The sequence below is a fragment of the Pecten maximus genome, chromosome 14, assembly GCF_902652985.1.
Source record: "Pecten maximus chromosome 14, xPecMax1.1, whole genome shotgun sequence".
NCBI lineage: Eukaryota > Metazoa > Mollusca > Bivalvia > Pectinida > Pectinidae > Pecten > Pecten maximus.
In genome coordinates this window covers 18637610-18662514 of record NC_047028.1, presented here as the reverse complement: position 1 = coordinate 18662514, position 24905 = coordinate 18637610, and the positions used below count along the sequence as shown (strand labels likewise).

The 24905-nt window shown below is 36.1% G+C and overlaps 2 protein-coding genes across 6 annotated transcripts in view; one reads left to right on the top strand and one right to left on the bottom strand.

The window, feature by feature from the left end:
* Positions 1 to 513: 513 nt before the first annotated feature.
* Positions 514 to 13875, top strand: LOC117341787. Its single transcript, XM_033903649.1, has 9 exons — positions 514 to 648; positions 2067 to 2193; positions 3859 to 3943; positions 4377 to 4467; positions 5411 to 5483; positions 6212 to 6377; positions 6726 to 6804; positions 7222 to 7313; positions 7988 to 13875. Exons 1-9 carry the CDS (start codon positions 514 to 516, stop codon positions 9078 to 9080), a joined length of 1941 nt encoding a protein of 646 aa, XP_033759540.1. The 3' UTR covers positions 9081 to 13875.
* Positions 13876 to 19411: 5536 nt separating this feature from the next.
* Positions 19412 to 24905, bottom strand: part of LOC117342247 — a 63237-nt gene continuing 57743 nt past the window's right edge. For all 5 annotated transcript variants that reach the window (XM_033904307.1, XM_033904306.1, XM_033904305.1 and 2 more), the window contains exon 6: positions 19412 to 19656. The gene's annotated coding sequence lies outside the window, so the exon portion shown is untranslated. The remainder of the gene's footprint in view (positions 19657 to 24905) is intronic.

Genomic DNA, 24905 nt, shown 5'->3' with positions numbered 1-24905 from the left:
GTGAGCACACGTGTCAAAGTGATGAAGTTTGTATTGATAGTTGTTTCATTACAATCAATGAATGAAGAACTCTCTCTTTGTACCACGAAGATTTTCAATTTCCTGTGTGACCTATATTTAGCCCAGGTTGTTGAAGTTATATCAAAATCTTGATAAAACCCAATATTATTTACCTGGTGGCTGTTATGGTTATGGGGGTGGGGAAGATACATTCTGACTTTACTACCATCATTATTATCATACAATGAGCTCAGGGGGGGGGGGGGGGGGGGGGGGGGGGGGGGGGGGGGGGGGGGGGGCATCTTGTATGTTCTGACTTAATGTAGAGGGTGTTCATGTTGCATTGTTAGAAATTTTCGAAATAAAAAAAATGAAAGAGTGGCCTTATTACCATGTATGGGCATGTTGATGGATAAATTACATAATAGATTCGGAACGGTTAGTCAGATAATCGGGACTGAAAACAGGTTCGAAGGGAAAGTGATTATTTGAGGAACATGTGTACTTATTCATATGCTATATTGTCCATTCCATTCTGATAGAATCTACACAGTGTTGCGTGCCATAAAACAGACCCAGGTGTCAGTCAGTCGAGTCCACAGATCCATAGAAGATCGCTTGTTATCCTCACAGGAAAAGTCTCAGAAGGTATACCATGTGTCTTTTTAAGCTTACCTGAATTTTCTTCCGTTCTGGTAATTACTATGTTAAAGGACACTTAAAAAAAATTCCTTGAAGAATTATATGTTATTTCTAAAACATATTTTCAAATTTTCCTGTATTTTACTCATTTTGGAACATTTTTTTGGATATTTTGTTGAAAAAAATGTAGAATTTTATTACAGATTTCCAAACATCTAAGTGTCACAATGCAGTCGTTCTAGTTTACAGATTGAAAGAAGGAAACATGCTGTTGTTTTGAGAATACATAATTTTTAGTCCCCTGCTGTTTGAAAAACGGGGGGACTATAGGTTTACCCTCCGTCCGTCTGTCCGTCCGTCTGTCTGTCTGTCTGTCTGTCCATCCGTCTGTCCGTCTGTCTGTCTGTCACGCAATAGTTGTCCGGACAACTCCTTCTAAAGTACTACTCCGATTTTAATGAAACTTGGTATACATGATCAGTATAACATGTAGTTGTGCATCCCACTTTTTTTTTTTTCCAAAAACCAATTTTCAAAATGGCTGACGGCTTCTCATTGGTTGAGGCTTGTCCGGACAACTCCTTCTAAAGCACTACTCCGATTTTAACAAAACTTGGTATACATGATCAGTATAACATGTAGTTGTGCATCCCACATTTTGTTTTTCGAAAAACCAATTTTCAAAATGGCCGCCGACTTCTCATTGGTTGAGACTTGTCCGGACAACTCCTCCTCAAGTACTACTCCGATTGTAATGAAACTTGGTATACATTATCAGTATAACATGTAGTTGTGCATCCCACTTTTTTTTTCCAAAAACCAATTTTCAAAATGGCTGCCGGCTTCTCATTGGTTGAGGCTTGTCTGGACAACTCCTCCTAAAGTACTACTCCAATTTTAACAAAACTTGGTATACATGATCAGTATAACATGTAGTTGTGCATCCCACATTTTTTTTTTCAAAAATTCATTTTTCAAAATGGCTGCTGGCTTCTCATTGGTTGAGGCTTGTCCGGACAACTCCTCCTAAAGTACTACTCCGATTTTAATGAAACTTGGTATACGTGATCAGTATAACACGTAGTTAAAAAGATGGGAAATAAATAGTTGCACTTCTGGGTCAGGCAGGGGACTTTGTATTGCTGTTGCAATACTATCCATCCTTGTTGATTTTGTACTGGAAAACAATAAATTTTGTACTGAATAAATTAAAATTTGTATTGAATAAGTAAAATTTTGTACAGGAAATTATTAAATTCTACGAGGGAAGGGTAGAAGGGGTGGGGTATTATAATCATATAATACATATTTATTTATAAATGTATTCAAAACACTATACTTTGTACACATGTGAATAGGCGACAGTTACTAAAATGTTTGAGAATCCTTAAATGAAACTGATTCATTATACATTTGCTTTATAGTTGTGCGAGAGAGAAGCCACACTACTCAAGGTGAGACAACTCCGCAGTGAGCTGACCTGGCAGACGACACGCCTACAAGCTGACCATGAGGATTGTGACAAAGTCAAGCAAAAGTACCAGACAGCTAGTATGTAAATTTTCTACATGTATTGATCATGTTACTTGTAATGAATATAAATCAAACACAGATACCAGACATCTTGTACATCAAGTTTTCTGGGGCCTGTTCTTTTATGCAGACAAACTAGTTCGTCTGTTTTTCAAATGATATTTCAGACATATATCTTGATGAATCTGCAGATGTTAATATAGACCTTGAAAGTCTTTGGCAAAGCTCATCGGAAAACATCACAAAATCAAAAGGTCTGTCCTTCTTTCATAAACAAACAACGCTTGTCCAACTGATAAACGAAAATGGCCTATAGGTGTATCATATTGTTACTAGTATTAACTTATCAAACACAGATACCAGACAACCGGTAGCAGGAGGTCGATAGAAAGATTCATTACCCTTGAAAAATATCCATTGAGGCTATGTGATGAAGTAAATATTTTTTCAGCAAAAATATTCTTAACATCAAAATTATCAACAAATATAATGTATCAATTTCTATTGAGACACGGTGGTCTAGTGGTAGGTTGCTGGGCTATGTAACTAAAGGGTCACTTCTTTAAAGTAGATACCGGTACTATACTGGACTCTAGTCGAGCTCTGTGTTGTATTGAAGTAGATACTCTTCTCGACTCCAGTCGACTCAGCTGTAAATTAGTATATGGTAGAGCAGTACAAGAAATATAAGTTGACGGCTGCGGCTGTATACTCCCTAGAAAGTTGAGAAAGGTGTTGGCTGGTTGTTAGCTCACCTGCCCGAAGGGCAAGTGAGCTTATGCTGTGGTGCGGCGTCCATCGTCCGCCTGTCTGTCCGGTGTCAACTTTTTCATTTAAACAACTTCTTCTCAATAACCAAGAGGCCCAGGAACTTCATATTGGGCCTGTAGCATGCTGGGGTGAAGGGCTACCAAGTTTGTTCAAATGAATGACCTCGACCTTCATTCAAAGTCACATGGGTCAAATATGCTATAATCTTCAAACGACTTCTTCTCAATAACCAAGAGGCCCAGGGACTTGATATTGGGCCTGTGGCATGCTGGGGTGAAGGGCTACAAAGTTTGTTCAAATAAATGACATTGACCTTCACTAAAGGTCACATTGGTCAAATAGGCTATAATCTTCAAATGACTTCTTCTTAATAACCAAGAGGCCCAGGGACTTGATATTAGGTTTTTAGCATGCTGGGGTGAAGGGCTACCAAGTTTGTTCAAATGAATGACCTTGACCTACATTCAAGGTCACGGGGGTGAAATCGGCTTAAATCTGTAAACACTAATTTTGCGATAGCCAAGAGTCTCTGACACCTGATATTAGGCCAATAGAATGCTGGAATGAAGGACTAGAAAATTTATTAATATGAATAAACCTAGCTTACTATGATATTTGAATAAAGAGGTAATCAGCATAATATCTGTAGAAATGACCTCAATCAACTTCAAAGTTGCAGTAGAGCCAGGTGAGCGATACAGGCCCATTGGGCCTCTTGTTAAACATATGTACCGGGTCATAATTTTTAAACTCCTATGAGATGGCTTCATTGCTGTGATATAGCGGTATATAAAAACTTATTGATTAATTATCATTTTAAATACATTATGGTAATAGACTTTTCATTTAATGTTAAGTGTATATTTGTTTTAAGAAAAACAGTAATGCATTCTTGTTTTGACTTTATTTAGGAAAATCAGTTGGATGAAAAGTTTACCCTTCTGGAGAAGGAGCGAACACATCTTACAGATAGGAAAAAGCGCAATAATCAGACCAGGTATGTTGAGGGTTGTCTGTCCCCTACCACAGCTGTATCAATAACGTCAACCTTGTCCATAGTTTTATAGCTCAAGCCTTGTGAAATTTATGAAACAAATTTTAAAATTTTCTTTAATATAGAAACACACTGCTAAACTGCTAAAATGAAAGAAAGAAAATATAAAAAATGGAGAGTTTAAAAACATCTGTACCCTAGTTAAGGTAATTTCATTTTAAACTGAATTTCAATTTATACAATTTTAACTTTTTCTCTTTCAAAAACAGGACTGAACATTTTAAGTTAGAATTTCCTCTTTCCTAATCTTATAATAATCATTGATTTTATTTAAAATTAAAAAAAATATATATTTTAAAAATTAATTACTGTTGTAATAGGCTGTACCCTATAAAACTATCCTAGCTTATCATTCCTGATGAATTCTTGACTTCAGGGAGAGTTTGATCAAAGAGAATGCCCAGCTGTGGATCAGACGGAAACAGCTAACTGGAGAGCTAGCTACAAATGTCTACCCGATTACGGAGGTAAACTGTTATATCTCGGGTCTCAAAATGTTTTGTGTTTCATCATTGGATGGTGGGCTGTAAAACTGACCTTTTGCCTATGGTCTGTTGTTTCTCCCTACAGAGTCTGGCCATGGGTAACCACAATATCCCAAAAAGTATGAAGGGATATTTCCAAGATTCTACATTGTAGATTCCCCTTGGTCTTTAGAAGTTGTATGTGGGAGATTTCTGTAGTATTTCCTCTCTACTTGGTTTCATGTCCTACATATTTCATACTTTGTCTGAACAGAAAAAATAGATGTTAGTCATATGAACATGTAGGTCACTTTTTAAACGAAAAAAAAATATATATAAACATATTTCAAACATGGAATTTTTTTTTTTTTAAAAAAACAACTTTTTGAGGTAAAGTGATTTTTGGAAGATTTGATAGCAAAATCTGTTGATAGCAAAAATCTGCAGGGAAAAGCATTCTTAAATGCATATTTGTAACAAATTTTTCCTTTGATAGGACATTTGATTATTTCTAATTTAAAAAATTTCCTATTTCAGTAAATACATTTAAGGAAAAATAATTGTGTTTATTAGAGTTACTTCCCTTTGGATACATTACTGAAAATGATAAGTTCAATTGGTAAATGTGGGTGCATTAATAGCCATGATCACTAATGAAGTGACAATAGAATCCTAATGTGATGAGTGCAGTCAAGCTTGAGCTTCAGGCCACCCTTCCCTAAAACATGGGTTTCAGATGCAGCAGCTGCAGGGGATATCTGTTGAGTTTATAATTGTTTCCCACCAATGCCACATTGGTTTTCCCCTGTGGGTTTTCCTACAACAGGCAATACAACATTTGTTCCCTGTGGGGCACTATACTAAAAACTCTTCATAGCTGATGTTGTTTGTTTATCTTGTAAACCTCATTAAATAAAGGTTATTTTCATTTTCAACTTTTTTTCAGAGCAAAAAATCTGAGCAAAAATGTGATCTGTGCGTTTGTGGTGTCAAGTTACCAAACTCTGAGGAGTTTCAAAGTGAGTATTATTTTCTAGGCAGACAAATATTGTTAAGTTAAGAATTAAAATTTCTTTGTGATTTATTTGACTCTTTATAAACATAGTTGTTTGGAAGATTCCCCAGTAATTTCCAATTTACATCACTGTGTTTAGTCTTTTTATCAACTAGAAAAGCTTCTTAACTTCAGCATTATAATGCTGGCTGTCATGTCCCACACAAGTCAATGCTGCTGTAGTTTATTATACTTACCACTTTATAAAAGGGAATATATAGTAATCACTTAGACCATCCGTCCATCTGTTTTAAAATTGTGTAAAGATATCTCATGAACCCCGAATCAGATAAAAATTTATCTATTTATGTTCTCTAGATCTGCACCCTTGGGATATAACAAAGTAAAATTAAAGGCCATCCTGGGGATAAAAACAACCTTTGATGTATACCAAAAAAATTTTGGGGTCACCATACTGTTTAATTAACTGACTTAGAACTTATATGTCAGTCTCTGTAATCTTCAAAAGAAATACATCAGTTGAGTGATCATGACTGGTCAGGGTTTTATCCTGACATCATTCAAAAAGCTAGTCTAATTTTTCAGATTTAGCCATGACATTTCTAGGGGTGCAGAAAGCGAAAGTGAAAGTACCCCCTGGAGTGTTAAGGATGTTTGTTTTATGTTTGTTGTTTTTCGAGATTTTACATTAAAACTTGTGAATAACATCTTCATTTCCTCCTTCCCATCAAGGTCAAGAAGATATGATGGTATCGGTTTCCCTTGGTTATGTATGTCACATGGTCATGATGTTGTCCGACATTCTTGACATTCCATTGAGGTATCCCATGATTCACAACGGTTCAAGATCGCTCATCCGTGACCACATTCACACAAAGTTATCGGAAAAGGATCGGGAGTATGTGTTTAAGGCTACATGCTACCTTACCATTATTTACCTCTTTTTCAAAAGAGTTCCTCTCTAATAAATATAATCAATCTGTAATCATTACACTATTTAACTGTGGTCTAAAGTTTTTGACAGCATAAAATCTTGATGTGTCAATATGCTTCATTATTTAGACATGATGTGTATCTTTTAAATGGACCATAAACAACAGCACTTAATTTTTACCTTTAATAGGTAACTTACACCTGTGATATGAAAAAATCTAAACTAATTAAAACCAGACTGTTTCAAACTTAGATGAATAATTTCAGGTATTTTTGACTTTCCTGCATGAAATCATGTATTTTATGCTTTCAGATTTCCATTATTTTCAAAAGGAAAAGAAAAGTTTCAATTTAATTACGGAGTTTTCCTTTTGAATAAAAACATAAGCCAGGTATGATATTCTTCTTTGCCATTTCTGTTTTATAATTTGAAGGTTTTACGTTTCCTTTGTGTTAACCAACTGATAGACCTGACACACAACTAGGCAGGTTTTAAGGAATTATTTTAATGAGTTTGACCATGAATTAAAACAATCGTGCTTATTGGTTGTAATTTGTATAAGCTAGTGATCAAATCTCAAAGACGTTAATTGTTTCCATTGGTATACCCCTTATGGGAGATTACGCAATAATGATGCTTCATCTCCCACAAAGAGTAACTATGATCAATTGGAAACAAGAAGAGATTTGTAGGCTATTGTATTTTTATATACAATACCATAAGTCTCATACTTTTGGCTATAACCATCCTTCAAAAGTTTTAGCTTCTGATTTCATTTTCTAAATCTTTAATCTTTATATTCTTTCAGTTACGATATTACTGTGGTTTAGGAACCACTGATCTACGACAAACTCTCAACAACATCAAATCCCTCCTGGAACTGCGGTTAGGTGTTAGATTGTGAGTATCTACATGTAACTAAACTGAGCTGTTTTCATCAACTTTTACCTGGTATTTTGTATATTTGATTATAAATATACTTGTATTTTCTATCTGTTTACATCCAGATATATCCACTCCTGTCATTTATTAAGTACCTTCAACCCTTTTTACAAAGTCCCATGTTTCCACGTCACAGTATGGTAGCATACATTCTTAAATTCCCATATCTCAGTAAGGTAGCATACATCCTTAAGTCTCCATGTCACAGAAATTTATCATACATCCTGAAGTCTCCATGTCACAGTATGGTAGCATACATTCTTAAATTCCCATATCTCATTAAGGTAGCATACATCCTTATAAGTCTCCATGTCACAGAAATTTATCATACGTCCTGAAGTCTCCATGTCACATTAAGGTAGCATACATCTTGAAGTCTCCATGTCACAGTAAGGTAGCGTTCATCCTTAAGTCTCCATGTCACAGTAAGGTAGCTTACATCCTTAAGTCTCCATGTCGCAGTAAGGTAGCATACAACCCTAAGTCTTCATGTCACAGTAAGGTAGCGTTCATCCTTAAGTCTCCAGGTCACAATCATCCTTAAGGCCTCGTTCATATTAATATATGTAAAAGTTATACAATGCTTTAATTTTCATTCCTTTATGGAGATATTGTTGTATCCTTATTTGTAGAGATACACCTGGAATTCGTAGGATTGGAACAGGAAGTGAGGGAAAGGATCGGAGTGTGTATGATTTTGATCGCACAGACACACAAAGCTCTCTAGCATCGGGAGGGAGATTTAGTCTACCTGATAGTACCGACATGGCTACTCTTGATGTGACATCTAGAGATAATAGGAACAATCATTCCCCTGGAGATGAATGTCAAAGCAGTTCACAGATAGATTCTTCAGAAACCATTGGTACCAGGTCAGAGAAACTTCGAGACGAAGAGGTAGAAGAGATTTTCAGACCGTCAGAAGACCATTTCTTTAAAATATCAAATCCTGTATCTGAACAACTGGACATGTTCAATGATATAAATGTGATTAATGAAGATTTTGGACGTTTTGAAATGATAAATGAAGATAGTGTTATATCTCGTGACCTCGTAACTGAAGATGGAAGGGAAAGAGAAGAGGTTGATAGTGCAATATCAGGCGAACCAAATGCGAGTCAAATAAAGGGAGATAACTCTGTTACGAGTGGTGTAGAAGATTTATCTTTCAGTAATCAGGGACCAAAAAAGGGGAAACAAGTGCTACATATTGACAGTGCTAATTTGAGAGTTGGTGTAGGAGGGGACATCACTCTGCATAATACAGGAACTTTAAACCAACTTGATGACGAACCTGCAAATTCTGCAGGTGATGTTTGTGATAAAATAGACATGAAGAAGGATGTTAATTCTCAAGACAAGGGGGATAACTCCTCTGGGAGTAATGCATCGGAAATGAGCAATGAACATCAAACAGACGTCCTACCGTGTTCTAGTACATACTCCAATGACAAATGTGATTCAGAACTTTTAACGCAGGTCAATTCAGTTGGTATATCAGGATTCCCTGAAAGCGTTGGTCAAACATCATCTGTATTACCAAGGGATAGTTCCACTGACTCGGATTCTTCTGATAACTTCAGGTCATTTAAGACCTCTGCATTCAAACATTCCAATGACCTTGTTGTTAATCAAGTTGACAGTGATACTAAGTCATATGAAAGCTTAAATAGTGGTAGTAGTCCACAAGAAGCCCATATAGAAAGGGAGGCAACCTGTTCTTGATGTTGGATATATTTTGTTAATATATACATGTAGATGAATTGGAAAATAATTTATAGATGCCATACTGCAAAAGTCACCAAATAGAATTTGAATTATTATTAAATAAGGCACGGTGAAGCCTGACTTTACTGACACTGTATGGGACCGAGTCAGTGTGTCGGATATGAGAGTGTGTCGGTAAAAACAGTGGGGCATGTCACCATTCTGGTGGATATGGTTGGATGTTACAAGATGTCATTAAACTCAGTGGTCAGTAAAGTCAGGTTTCACTGTAATTTGTGGTCAGTAAAGTCAGGTTTGAAATTTGAAGCCTTCCTGTGAACAAATCATAATGGTTTTGTGATGTATTTTAAAATAATTATACATATAAGACTTTTTTCTGTAATAAACTTCAATATAATTGTTAAGCAAAATACTTTAGTTTTCTTATGAAGTATGAATTAAATCTTGATTTTTCAAAACGTTTCCTCTGTAAGTGAAAGATAAATATCTAAGCTTGAAAGAAATGAAACAGGAAAAAACCTTACAAACACAATAATGACATGCAGCTGGTATCTGGTGTTTCCAGTGATAAGATGTGATAAGGTTCTGGGTACTCGAGATTTCTTCCTTACAAACATGCATGCCTCCCCTAAGGTCTGCAAAGGTAATTAATTATAATGCATATACAGTATTGATAAAAGGTTTTATTATTATTATTTTTTTTATGATGTAACAATATCTATTGAAACACTTGGTTAATGATATGTAAGAATCAAATGGATGTGTATTAATTGGTAATATCTTCAGAGAATTTAATTGACAGTACAGGTACAGATGCATATTGTTCACTCATTAGCTTTACACACCAGAAAATTAACTGTATTCAGAGTCAGTCAAGATAATAAAGATGAATTCTGTAAAAAAAACAAAACATGGCCTCATCTACCGTTTTGACTTCTCATAAAAACCAGACTGTTAATCTTGTATTTCAGTATACAATGTACCATTAGGATTTCTATTGGACTTATGAGCTTACAGGCCTATGAAAAGTAAGGGTTATAAGTGAGACTGTTTGAAGTAAAACCTTTGTTGTGTCACTAAGTTACCATATGTCTGTTTCTTTTTCGAAAATATAAACTCAATTAAGTAAGAATAGTTTATGAATCCAATTTAACAGCATTCTGATCTGTCAGAGTTATTTCCCTTTGTTTCACTTCGTCAGTAAGGTATAGTGACAGATTGTCAGCCGATGGGGGCCAAAAATGATATTACAGATGTGTTTCAGAATTATGCAACCATGGTGAACTTTTATGTTACCAAAATTAGGTAAAACATCTGTATTTCAACTTAACATGATATACCATAATTGTAAGGGTCCCATTGTTATTGCAGAATTCAAGATATATTTATCATAGATTTAGCAGTGATATAAATTTGTAAACTAATCATCGTTTTCGTGCAATATTTATATCAGAAAATCAATTTTGAAAATTGGACATGGCATGCGATGAGTAAGTAGAATGGTGTATGATAATTGTGAGTATAATTTGTGTGTTAATCATTATTCTTAAGGATGCTACCACTTTACCTAAAAGCTGGCATTTAAATTAGTGTTATCTCCCTTGAAAACTTGGGAAACAAAGTAAAAAGATTTAATAACATGCTTTCAAACAAATTTTACTGACAACAATGAAATTATTCATTGTTATTTTATAAAATTGATAAATTAATTATCATAATAAATATTAAAGCATTAAATGATGGTGTTGTATAATTAGTATCTAAATGTTGTAGAACTCTACTTCAAAAAGAGCTTTAAGTCACATATACTGTATAATGTAGCATACAGCCTTAAGTTTCATTGTCATATAATAATATTGTCTAAGTCTTCATGTCATAGAAAGGTAGCATAAACCCTTAAGTCTTCATGTCACAGTAAGGTAGCATATACCCTTAAGTCTTCATGTCACAGAAAGATAATATATACCCGTAAGTCGTCATGTCACAGAAAGGTAGCATATACCCTTAATTCTTCATGTCACAGAAAGGTAACATATACCCTTAAGTCTTCATGTCATAGAAAGGTAGCATATACCCTTAAGTCTTCATGTCAGAGTAAGGTAACATATACCCTTAATTCTTCATGTCAGAGTAAAGTAGCATATACCCTTAATTCTTCATGTCACAGAAAGGTAACATATACCCTTAATTCTTCATGTCAGAGTAAAGTAGCATATACCCTTAATTCTTCATGTCCCAGAAAAGTAACATATACCCCTAATTCGTCATGTCACAGAAAAGTAACATATACCCTTAAGTCTATATGTCTCTTTATAAAAGGATCATGCAGCCATACTACTAATTATGTACTGGTAAATAGGTTTTGTGTGATGAAGGGTTATGTAAAACTGCAGATAGAACAACTCATTTTCCTTAATATACTGTGTATCTATTATAAATGTCAAATCCATCATCAAAACTAGACGTGATGACCATTACTTAATTGACCAACATATCTAAAATTCAGTACCCTAATTGTATGTAAATAAATCACTGACCATTAATATTTTACCCAGATTGACATTGTCTACTAACTTATATTGCAAAATGACAACAGTAACAAGAGAAGCTGGACAGTATTAACCAGACAAATTAAACAGCTCAAAAACATGACATAAGTGTATGACTTTGGCCCATCTGCACAGAATACAGTATATTATACATTTTCAAAGATTTTAAAATATTTGTTCTGAAGCAGAATCAAATTATAATTTAATCTTATAAGACCAATCAGTAGAGAGACCAACTTTTAATTAAAAAGAAGATGCATATAGTATATGCTCAATGCAATCAATATTTTATGTTTTAAAATACAAAATGTCATTTATTTTATCAGTTTATACAAAAGGAAAAAGGGAACTCAGAAGCTATCAAATCGTATTTTAAATCTGTCTCCAGAAAAAATGTCTCTGTGTAGATATTTGATAAAATGAGGCATTAACTTAGTACATACTTGGTATATATTAAAGAGTGTTGTGATGTTTAGCATGTGACAACCAAAACTTTGATGCATCAACAAGTGTTGATCAGCCAACAGTGGGTTATTATTATTGAACTCAAACATATACACAGGGGCATGAGAGGCAGACATGGGGACATGTTTCGGATCTATCCTGATCATAGGGACACGAGAAGCAGATATAGGTTGTATATTTTTAGGCCATATCTCGATCTCAGGAACACCAGAAACAATAAAAGGATGATTTTAATGGACAGCTATACATTCATTGGTGACTACTATATTTTTAATCTGTCTAAACATCTAAAACATCAAGGGATAAACTTAACCAGGACAATTTTAACTTATCTAAGCAATGGTTTCAAACTTAGTTCTAATATTGACTCTCATGCCCCTGTGCTATAATAAAGGTTAGTGATGTAGCCCCACATGTATTTCACATTCATGTCCACAGATATATTCGAACACAGAACTTTGTATATAAAAATGATTCATTAGTGTATTTTCTCAATTCTTACCCTCACACGGGGTAAAAACAAGTACATCTTGTAATACGAAATTAGGTATTTAATATTTAAGATATATGAAGAATGTTATTTTTACATCAGAATAGTTTTTGGTAAGACTGTAGAGAAATAGATTTTGTTGTCCTATTAGAATAAAGAACTTAACCCAAGATTTTGTTCCCAACACATATAACTTTCTAAGTTCTATACAGAGAAAATTTGAATACATTGTACAGTGCATCAAGATTGGACCCTGATTTATCAAGGACTTGTGTTATATATGAATGTTTGTCTGGTGTGGCAGGTATCAAGGACTTGTCTTATATATGAATGTTTGTAGCCGTCTGGTATGGCACGATTTCCGTTTCAGAGACCAGTCTTGTAAGTCATTTTGAAAGGGGCCTACAAGTCTCTTGTGTTCAAATATTCTAGTGCTTAAACTTCAGTCGAGGCTTAACAATATTGGACTTGGGCAAGGCTATGAAAGTGCTACAGTGTAATATAGTGCTATAGAAGATGTCGGCATACCTCTAAGGGAATCCATGTATGGTATATACATGCTATTTTCTATTACTTGGCCTGCTGCCATAGCGTTCCTAGCATACTGTTAAAAACAATATCAATATCGATGTGGTGCATGTTGTCAAAAAAAAACTGAGATCTCATTTCCAAATTGAAGCCTTTTCACACGATTAAACAGTGACTCATCCGAAACATTTGTGTCTAGTTAGTGCCTATTTAATTAATAGTTGATTAATCGATATTCAAGATATTTGCTGTCTGGGCGAATACAAGTGTTGTTCATGAATCCATTTACGTAATCCAATTTGTTGGTGGAATTAATCCGGTATCATTCGCTGCATCACATTCCTATACTGATTGTTAGTTGGTAACCAAATAGGCTTCCATGCCAATAAATTGAGATGTTAGTGAACTTATGACGTCATATATTCCGTTATGTAAAACAGGATAATATGATGACCGTGACGTCATAGGTTAAAAATGTCAATAAAATAGGTAGGAATATTTGTATTGTTGTGACGTCATAGGTTCAAAACGTCAATAGAATAGAAAGATTGTTTGGTATTGATGTGACGTCATAGGTTCAAAACGTCAATTAAAATAGAAAGATTATTTGGTATAGGTGTGACGTCATAGGTTCAAAACGTCAATAAAATAGATAGGATGATTGGTATCGACCTAACGTCATTTTTCGCCAATGAATTCCATAGTCTTAAGCTGGTGACGTAACATAATCTTCGCGTCAATAAATACAATTATAATACTATTGTTTTTTGTGTTTTTATTTCAGTTAAAGTTCTAACACAGTTTTGTAACATCGGTTATATAAACCGTGAGGCAAGCCATAAAAGGTCATCATTGACCTTTGACGGGAGGAAAAACGTTAAACTGGCAATTCCAATTAATATTTGCATTTTGGGTTCCGGTCTGTAATCATTTCCAGACTCATTTGATACATTCAAGATAGTATGACAACATTATGACGTCATTTTTTCGCATTCTAACCTATTTTACATACAGACATTGTAAGTCAAACGCTTAGCACGTCGACTCTGATAAAACATATTATTGCTTCATATCAATCGTATAGATGATTGTGCTTATTAGAAAGTTTTTTAATACATGTACAATATATAAGTAACTATACAAAAGGTAAGGTTTTGTAACGTGTATATATGCATCTTGCTACTTTTTAATTAGACACCAATTAAAGTACTGATAGCAGTGTCACATTTCCACTTACGGCGTGGCACCATTTTATCGAAATCAAATTCATTTGGATTTTTATTTTCCCGGAATCGACTTTACTTCAGATATCGATCGATAAACACATATCTTGAAATTCAATATCTGGAACGACAGTTTCACTAATCCAGTCAGCCTGTGTACTACACGATGAATAAATGTTCAAAAACAAGATGCCGAGCGAAAATAGAAATTCCATTAGAACTGTTTATGGGAAGGAAGGAACCTGGTTAGTTTTTAAAACTTTTTGTCTGTGCAGCATGCAAATTTATTTAATTTAACAATTTTACAAGGTATCATAATAATTGAACTCGCTGTTTTTTTGGTGAAAAATTTAAATTTTCGAGACATGTTGATGGTGGAGAAGTTAATGAGGTGTGAGTGGTATTAAGAGGAGTCGCCGTTTATGGCTTGCAGCCCTAGTAGACGTAGCTGAACAATTACTGTGTGCTCCAGTCAATGTAACCCCCATCAATGTCGTTTAATTTTAACGTGTTTGCATTATGGGTTCCTCAAGACAATACAGAGGCCCCAGAAGGGGGCTATCAAGCGCCATTTCTCGTTGGAGTTCTAATCACGATCCGTCTTCAAAATTAAAGGTTTCGGAAACTCTAGACCTGGAACACAGGGTCATGAAAACTCTTCTGTATGAAGTATTTAAATGTTAGATTCATCCCAAATAACAGGCTGAGCCTTGTAGACGATAAACCAGTAAATAGATAATTAACTTACAACCAATGAAGGAATCAGTCTGCATAATCTGTTTTTATTTACCCTGAAATGAATCTGAATAATAGGTATAAGTCGCGATAACGCAGCCCTGGACGACGGAGGGAAGATTTCTGACAGTCCTGGACGACGGACGGACGATTTCTGATAGTCCTGGACGACGGAGGGACGATTTCTGACAGCCCTGGACAACGGACGGACGATTTCTGGCAGTCCTGGACGACGGACGGACGATTTCTGGCAGTCCTGGACGACAGTTGGACGATTTCTGGCAGCCCTGGATGACGGACTATTTTTGTTTACCCTGAAATGAATCTGAATAATAGGTATAAGTCGCGATAACGCTACCCTGGACGAGGGACGGACGATTTCTGATAGTCCTGGACGACGGAGGGACGATTTCTGACAGCCCTGGACGACGGAGGGAAGATTTCTGATAGTCCTGGACGACGGACGGACGATTTCTGACAGCCCTGGACGACGGACGGACGATTTCTGGACAGTCCTGGACGACAGTCGGACGATTTCTGACAGCCCTGGACGGCGGACGATTTCTGGCAGCCCTGGACGACGGAGGGACGATTTCTGACAGTCCTGGACGACGGACGGACGATTTCTGACAGATGGTCGTCGTGGATAGAATATAAAATCACACTTAAGTTCACTACCTGAATTGTTATCACATGTGTTATAAACGTTTAAGATTAAGTATCTGACTGCTACATGTGTATAAGACGATTTGTTTTCGTCTTACCATATTTAATGAAAATCACACTACTGTCCACAAGTACATATGTCAGTGACACACATAGAAGTCGGCCTTTGTCGTCAACGTTTTGAGTTAATGATGTACTTTTTGATAATATACTGGTACTGGATTACATGTCAATTTTAATCGTAATTGAGAAAGTTTGAATGAAAACACCGAAAGAAGTGACTCGCTGAAAATATCAAACGGCATTACCTCAAGGATTATTTTGACAAATTGTTACGATGTGAAATACTGGAGTTACATCTGTTTATGTTTAAATTTATATAGGATATACTTCTGCGGACTGACAAATGTATTACGACGAGAAAAAATAATTTCTACTTAACTTTTATTTTTTTGCACTGCTGCCTTAAGACGAATGTCAGCATACTTCTATCACAGGTTATTTAGACTCACTACCAGAAAAGGGCCGAGGAACATGTACGTTTTGGTAAGAACTGAACAATTTTGATGTGTTCTACCGCAAGGATATTCATGTATAAGCCTATCAATTATGTATAATCTTTCGTCAATCTGTCATATGTACTGAGGCATGTGACGTTGATATGGGGTCATGTTTTCTCCATGATGCATCATCAAAGATGGCTGCCCCCATGATCCAAGACGGCTACCCCCATCATGCATCTAAGATTGCTGCCTCTAAACAGCCATCTTGATAATGCATCATGTGACCCCCTCCCCCTTTTTGAAGTTTGTGCTAAATAGGTGTCAGGTTTAGAAAAATATCTATAATGTCTATGACAGGTGAACAAAACCTACGTCATCTGAGGGTTGGGAAGACTGCTCCGCTAATCTTCTTATCCTCCATATGTCTCCTACTGAACACATCTTTGTTTAAAATGACGGAAACTCTTTTAGAAGAAGTTTGACATGACCGCGGACTCTGATCATTCCTCTTAATGTAATTTGTTTACATCATTTTGAAATCTAGCAATATTTTCTGTTTCCTTAGAAATTGTTCCGAGGCTTGGCAGGCCGCTGAACGAATCTTGATTACTATAGGAACATGTGTGATTTGTCTGTGATTTTGATAACATACAATTGTCTCTAGTAGTGGCACAGGGGTTTGTTACAATTTTCTGGGGGAGGGTGCTTGTGTAATATAATATAGATAGTAAGTTGGCCGACTTTTCTAGGAAAGTTAATTTTCTCTCTGGTATCTCGCTGGCATTATTGTTGGTGGCGGTGTCTGAGTGTTCAGTTGATGGCGGTGTTGTTGTTTTGTGTTGGTTGATGTTTGTGGTCTTTGTTGTTTTGTGTTGGTTGATGTTTGTGGTCTTTGTTGTTTTGTGTTGGTTGATGTTTGTGGTCTTTGTTGTTTTGTGTTGGTTGATGTTTGTGGTCTTTGTTGTTTTGTGTTGGTTGATGTTTGTGGTCTTTGTTGTTTTGTGTTGGTTGATGTTTGTGGTCTTTGTTGTTTTGTGATGGTTGGTGTTTGTTGTCTTTGATGTTTTTTTGTTGGTTGCTCTTTGTGGTCTTTGTTGTTGGCGTTGTTTTGTGTTAGTTGATGTTTCTTGTCTTTGTTGTTGGCGTTGTTTTGTGTTGGTTGATGTTTCTTGTCTTTGTTGTTGGCGTTGTTTTGTGTTTGTTGATGCTTCTTGTCTTTGTTGTTGGCGTTGTTTTGTGTTGGTTGATGTTTCTTGTCTTTGTTGTTGGCGTTGTTTTGTGTTGGTTGATGTTTCTTGTCTTTGTTGTTGGCGTTGTTTTGTGTTGGTAGATGTTTCTTGTCTTTGTTGTTGGTGTTGTTTTGTGTTGGTTGATGTTTCTTGTCTTTGTTGTTGGCGTTGTTTTGTGTTGGTTGATGTTTCTTGTCTTTGTTGTTGGCGTTGTTTTGTGTTGGTTGATGTTTCTTGTCTTTGTTGTTGGCGTTGTTTTGTGTTGGTAGATGTTTCTTGTCTTTGTTGTTGGCGTTGTTTTGTGTTGGTTGATGTTTCTTGTCTTTGTTGTTGATTGTGTTTTCTGTTTGATGGCGGACTTGTGTTGATGTCCCGTAATGATACTTTACTATGTTGCTGGTGTTTCAGGCACCAGGAATACTGTACCTGAGAAGCTACTGTAGGTATTCATAAAATGTCTTAATATTATCCCCGGACGTTTCATATAGACTAAAATAAACCCGACCATCATTTGCATTAATCTACATTATTACTCTTAATATCTGGGAAATATGTAAATAGAATGGAATGGTGGGAGAAAAGAAATATTCCTTACTCGTATAACGCAACAGAAATCTCTAACCCCGAGGTTTGTACCACCACACCCTCAAGGTAGGGGACGAGGATTTATTTGAATGTAGTTTGACTGTGCCCTGACCTTGACCTTGGATTTAAATCTAGTTACCTGGTGTATTATATTGCGGCCATGTTTGGTTTTGGTTATATTTAAGATATTGTTACTTGTACATTGTACGTTGTGTATATCTAGTTCAATTTATCTATTTCTGTTTGTCTTATTGTCGTCAAATAGATGTTTTAATCGGACTAAAGCTGACACCCTGAAAAATGGAAAGGGGGCTATCTGTCCTTCACCTTATGGTATTCCAGATAAGTCTCAATATTATCTCATTTCGACAGCCAAGCGCACCACATAAGAAACATTATTAAATGGGATTGGATCAAGGCTGGACATTTCTGAATCTGTAATCAATACGTATTCTTAATCTTGCACGATGATACCAGTTATCCAAAATGACAGAAAATGTAATCTTTATTCATTTTTCAAAAATTGCGAAACAAGTTATACAAACTTATATTAAACACTCTTGTTTGCCTAGATGGAGGAGTGCGAAGGGTCTTACTGTGGGAGGAAACCAGAATACCCGGAGAAAACCCACGTGGTCGGGTAGGTGACCCCATACCTTTCCACGTCCGATCGAGGAATCGAACCCTAGACACCTAGGTGTCTGCGCATGCTCGGTTGACGGTGTTGGTGCTTTCTTGCCTGGTATTTGTTGATGGCGATTTTTCCTTCGATGGTCGATGTGTTGGTTGTGTCTATGTGTTAAGAGTATATTTTCCCAGATGATCAACTCTTTGTTTATTATGATTTATGATCGAATGTTTTACACTAGCACGTGTCTGACTTAGGGTCATGGTCCACATACATGTAAGGCGCGATACAGTGAATTATTTCCAAATATGGGTTGGTGGCTTGATTGATTATTGATGCTTGTGAATTTCATTACATCATTATGATAATGTAAAACCAATCGGCAATAAATAAACTAATCTTCAAAATAAATTTGATGTTTCTTAAGGACTATAAGGCATGAGCCAACTTCCAGGACATGGCCAGTAAATCATTTATTTTTGAGAGTACAAAATTTCGCAATTTTGCAAAAAAAGTAAGGTCAAGGATACCAGTTGTTGAATTTTTGGAATAATGTTCTCCACGAAGTCCACTAAATTGTTTAGTCAAATTATCAACATTTGACGAATTTGTGGATATATATGAATTCGTGGATTCCATGTGCCCATAGAATCAACAAAAAATCAACTCTCGCAAAAAGAATTGATGTAACAGTATTGTGCTGAGAAAAATAACGTGAAATCCATTGTTAACATTCCTGTCAATCAATTTTAATTCGTAACAACAGTCTATGTACAGAGAAACAGAACACGATATGGTACTAGGTTAAAATGAATTACACTTTTCTAAAGGTACTGTTCACAGCAGGTAAACGCGTGAAATATAATATAAGCTTTTCTTATCGTAAGATGGTATGAAACAACAGTCTCACAAATCGTCCTCCAATCACAGAGTCACGGGTGTTTACTGGACAGACACTGGGTGTACACAAATCTGTAAATTAAAAAAAATCTATATCAACATTCAATGACAATGTATATGGTTACATTTCGATAGAATGCTGAAAACTTATATATTGTAAAATTACTTATTTTGACAAGCTAAATTTTAGCGAAAAACTTAATCAAAACGGGTTAGCGAAATGATAAATTAGAGCACCGACAATGCATCAACTACCATTAGCGAAATCAAAATTAAGCGAAATTCTTCCAGCGCGAAAATAGCTAGAGAAAGATTACCGCGAAAATATTACGTTTAGAGTACATAAAATATCGATGTACTGCCGTTGGATTATTTTTATGGCGCTTCTTACGTTTTCAAAATATATATTGCGGGAATGAGGCTGCAGTTTTTTTATCAGTAGAACCGGTCAAACTGATCTTTGTAAGCGGCTATGGAAAGACTACAGAAACGTATTATTCTTTCTGAATAGCAGTATGCTACTTAGAACGGCGTATTATATTGATGTGGATATAGAGACAGTAACACATGTGTCCACTAATATCCTATTATATTGATGTGGATATAGAGACAGTAACACCTGTGTCCACTAATATCCTATTATATTGATGTGGATATAGAGACAGTAACACCTGTGTCCACTAATATCCTATTATATTGATGTGATATAGAGACAGTAACACATGTGTCCACTAATATCCTATTATATTGATGTGGATATAGAGACAGTAACACCTGTGTCCACTAATATCCTATTATATTGATGTGGATATAGAGACAGTAACACCTGTGTCCACTAATATCCTATTATATTGATGTGGATATAGAGACAGTAACACCTGTGTCCATTAATATCCTATTATATTGATGTATATATAGAGACAGTAACACCTGTGTCCACTAATATCCTATTATATTGATGTAGATATAGAGACAGTAACACCTGTGTCCGCTAATATCCTATTATATTGATGTGGATATAGAGACAGTAACACATGTGTCCGCTAATATCCTATTATATTGATGTGGATATAGAGACAGTAACACATGTGTCCACTAATATCCTATTATATTGATGTGGATATAGAGACAGTAACACCTGTGTCCACTAATATCCTATTATACTGATATGGATATAGAGACAGTAACACATGTGTCCACTAATATCCTATTATATTGATGTGATATAGAGACAGTAACACCTGTGCCCACTAATATCCTATTATATTGATGTGGGTATAGAGACAGTAACACCTGTGTCCACTAATATCCTAATATACTGATGTGGTATAGAGACAGTAACACCTGTGCCCACTAATATCCTATTATACTGATATGGATATAGAGACAGTAACACCTGTGTCCACTAATATCCTATTATATTGATGTGGATATAGAGACAGTAACACCTGTGTCCGCTAATATCCTATTATATTGATATGGATATAGAGACAGTAACACCTGTGTCCACTAATATCCTTTTATATTTAGGGGATAGTATGTTGTTTTGAGTGGCTATACTGGCGATTAGAACATGAAATTTGGTTTGAACTCGAGACCGATAGGTCGAGAGTTTAAACCAAATTTCATGTTCTAATCGCCAGTATAGCCACGAAAAACAATAGTCCAGTCATATTACAGCATAAATTCACTAAACATCCAAGTAATTGCAACAGAATTTATTTCACTTCTAAACGGTAGCACAAAACCTTAAGAACAATAGGAAAAAAGTCCTCAAAAATTATTGAACGGGAAATGCTATTTTGAGGCCGAAAATGATTTTTTTTTCACAAAAATCGGCTAAAATAGGAAAATCGTTGTTTCTTATATATAACACCTTTAAAACTTGAAAGGAAACTGCATAAGCAATTCTAGAGTGTATTTCATTTATAACAGTCTCATAAATTCAAATAATTGAACGGGAAATGCTAATTTTGAGGGAGAAAATGCATTTTTGTCGCAAAAATCATTAAAGTTATAGAAAATACATATGATTTATTTGCAATGCCTTTTAGATTGTAAATAACTCAAAATAATACTGTTAAGAGTATAGTCATTTTGATATATTTCAAAAACATTCATTGACTCTTCTGTTTTATGCAACGATTTTATTACCTTTGCGCATGCGTAGTAAGTCTATTCTTGCGCAATAATACCGTTCTTTAGAAATAACGCCTCTGTGTCAAGACACTTCATTTTTCAATTACTATTTCAAACATACAAGTTTGTAATTATAATTCCAATACAAAAGTTTATATTTTCAAAGAGTAGCACATTTCTCAACAATAACAACGAATACATTTGTAGTGATTTACCATCTAGAGATGATGAGGATTTAACATCTTGAAGATTGGAAAAAGAATACAGAAACGTCACTTCTAACACTTCACATACTTAAAACGCATGTAAGTAAAAACGTTTGGCAGTTTTACGAATATTCTAGACTTGACTGTTTAATTCTACCACGCTCTTATTAGAGCAACTGAACCCTCTGCACTCACGACACCCGATAGAACACTCAATCCCATGTTTTCGGCAAGTACATCTCTTGTTGTCGCAGCTTGTTTTACAATTACAATGTATAACCTTGAGGAGGTTTTCCGGTGCAGGGGGTTTTGTGGACTTTATAGGCCGATATTTGCCATCGAATAACTGAAAACCCCAATCACAAGCTTCAAGTTCAGCACCATATATCCACTCTTGACATTGCAAGTAAGAACGTAAGGAGTGAAAAGAGGCAGCATTTGAAGTAGGTGGCAGAGACTGGATCTGGACACTTGTCGTCTTCGAGAAGGCTTTACATGTATGCTGTCGAAATCGTAGGTGGTCAAGACTATCTTGTGGCTCCCCTCCATATAGATGACATATCAGTTGCTCTCCAGCTGTAATTATTTCGTCTTTAGACGACCCTTTTTTCGAGAACACATCCAATTGGGCACTCCACTTTTCATTCCAAAGTTTTTTCAACGATTGCCCTTTTCCTATGCCATACAATCTCGAGGTTGTATCACAACGAGTAAGGGCATGGATTGCAGGCAAAATATTGGTTTTTGCTAGCCCAAAAGTGAGTTTGACTTTGGTAATATCCCATTGTCTTTTGCTCTTAGTGTCTGGAGAACCAAAAGTTATCCTCTTTCGCTCTGGATCGGCATGTAGCAAGAGAAGCACTAGTAGATCAGTATCCTCTCCAACAACAACAACTTCTGAAACTGTTGAGCATTCAACAGCAGTTAGAACAATAAGTCTATCTGCATCTCCGGTGTCATGTTTTACGGTGCATCCATTGTTTGATAAAACTTCGCCTTGTCTTACATGGCGTGTCTTTTGTAAAGTTAATGTCTGGAGAGCTCACACCCTTTGTCCGACGAATGTGTGCCATGTCTTTTGTCGAAGGTCCACTCATGTAGCCGTCGAAGACAATGATAGGACAAGAGTATCTACGTTTTATATAGTCAGCATACATGTTACTGATCTCTCCGTAGGTCATTCCTTTTTGCCAAGTAAGTTTGTGAAGAAGGTATCCGCCGTCAATAACAAATTGGACCGATCCATCTTGTATTTCGTCTTTATCCATTTGCTTCATTTTCCATAGCGTGTCAGCCAAATGTGCTTTGCATGCTGCCCGCGGTAGCCCATTGCTTTCAAAGAGTGAAGACGGAAACGTTGATAGCTCATACTTGAAAAGATCAGCGACATCGCATTCATCTCTTGAAATGGCTAATAGTCGTTGAAACAAAAGTTGTGGATCCACTTCTAGGATATTATCTTTGATTTTGTAACTTGACTCAGAAGGTATTGTTGCGACTTGCAACGTGCGTTTGAAGCTATATTCAAAGACGTTGTGATTTTCCATTGATGACAAAATTTTCTGTCCGTTTTCATAGGCTAAATAAACATTGACATTCTTGTCTGCAACCATACTTGTGTACAGGTTTCGCAAGGAGTCCGTGTCCGAGAAGGGATCTCTGGCTTTTAGAAATGAAGCAACCACTTCAATGTCATTCTTATCTCGTTCTGTCCTGGTCATTGACGCTTCCTTATGCTGCTCACTAGTACAATACTCTGTTCTGCTGATAATTTGCATAGAGTCATTTATTTCAGCACAAAATGGCATTGACATTAACCACTGAGTACGTTGAACAGGAGTCATACCTCTTCCCCTTGTTAATCATTAGAACTTGCTCTATTATCAAATCTGAAGACAACCCTGCCCAGTAACGATCCGTTCTTCTGACAACATGATATCCATTTTGAAATGAAAGATAGACAGCTGGATGGTCCGTCTGAAGCTTTTGCATCATTTGTAGGTAGACATATGCTGATTTGGTATAAAGGTTGTGACCAGCTGATGCTAGGTAAGGAAGCATATCCCGTACACACTGCAGATGCAAATCGAAATTCCCGGTTCTCTCAGCTTTGATGAACCTGTGGAGCAGACTAACCATATCAAGGTATTGGATCCACAATGCAGCTGTTTTGTTGTCCTTCAGTTTTTGCATTGCTGTTTCTACAATCTCTATTACCATTGAAGTGTGTCTGTTGGATAATAAGGCCTGCACTGAGGTTTTTCTTTCAATGAAATCATCATAAAGAGATGCCAATCTGTCGAGAGTGTCGGAGCTTAATGAAATACTTGATACGTTTGGTTCAATGTCATTAACAAGTATATCGACAAGTCCATTCTCTGGAAAATTGTAGGATAAGCTGTCCAACTCTGACTCTGTCTGTATCTTCTGCTCGCTCGTTACGGATGGTTCTTGTTCTTGATTTTCAGATACTACATTTGATTCAACTTCAGACAGGTCTTGTATTTCAGGATCATCAATTCCAAAAAAGTTAGAAACCAATAGCCAATAAAGCGCTGTTTCAACAAGTCCATGTGCCCGAACAGCTCTTGCAACTGCTTTCCCACTGAGCATAAGCGTCACTGCATTTGGAGCATATACTGTTTCAAATGTTTCCTGAAGGCCAGAATTGCGCATTAAATGGCCAATACACCCCAAGAAGCTCATCTCCATGTGGAATCCTCCAAGTTTCAGAACAACGTCTTTCATTTCATTCTTTGTGGGTTCAGAGGCACAAATCATCAACGCTTTCCAGTATAACGGCTGATCGAACGTAATCACTGGGACCTTGCTGTATTTGTGGGATTGATCAACAACGAATCTTATAGTGGAGTAAACACATGATATATCGGTGGCACTCATGTCAATCATTGGCAGGAAGTAAACGGATGACTTTCCAGGATGGTTACCATCGTGGCACATTTGCATCAATCCTGA

Bases quoted from the DNA above. Each gene is read 5' to 3' on its own strand.
- LOC117341787 (XM_033903649.1), top strand. From the start codon at position 514: ATGCTATATTGTCCATTCCATTCTGATAGAATCTACACAGTGTTGCGT. The intron at 3,944-4,376 runs GTATGTTGAGGG...TCTTGACTTCAG, and splicing joins AAGCGCAATAATCAGACCAG to GGAGAGTTTGATCAAAGAGA. The intron at 4,468-5,410 runs GTAAACTGTTAT...ACTTTTTTTCAG, and splicing joins ATGTCTACCCGATTACGGAG to AGCAAAAAATCTGAGCAAAA.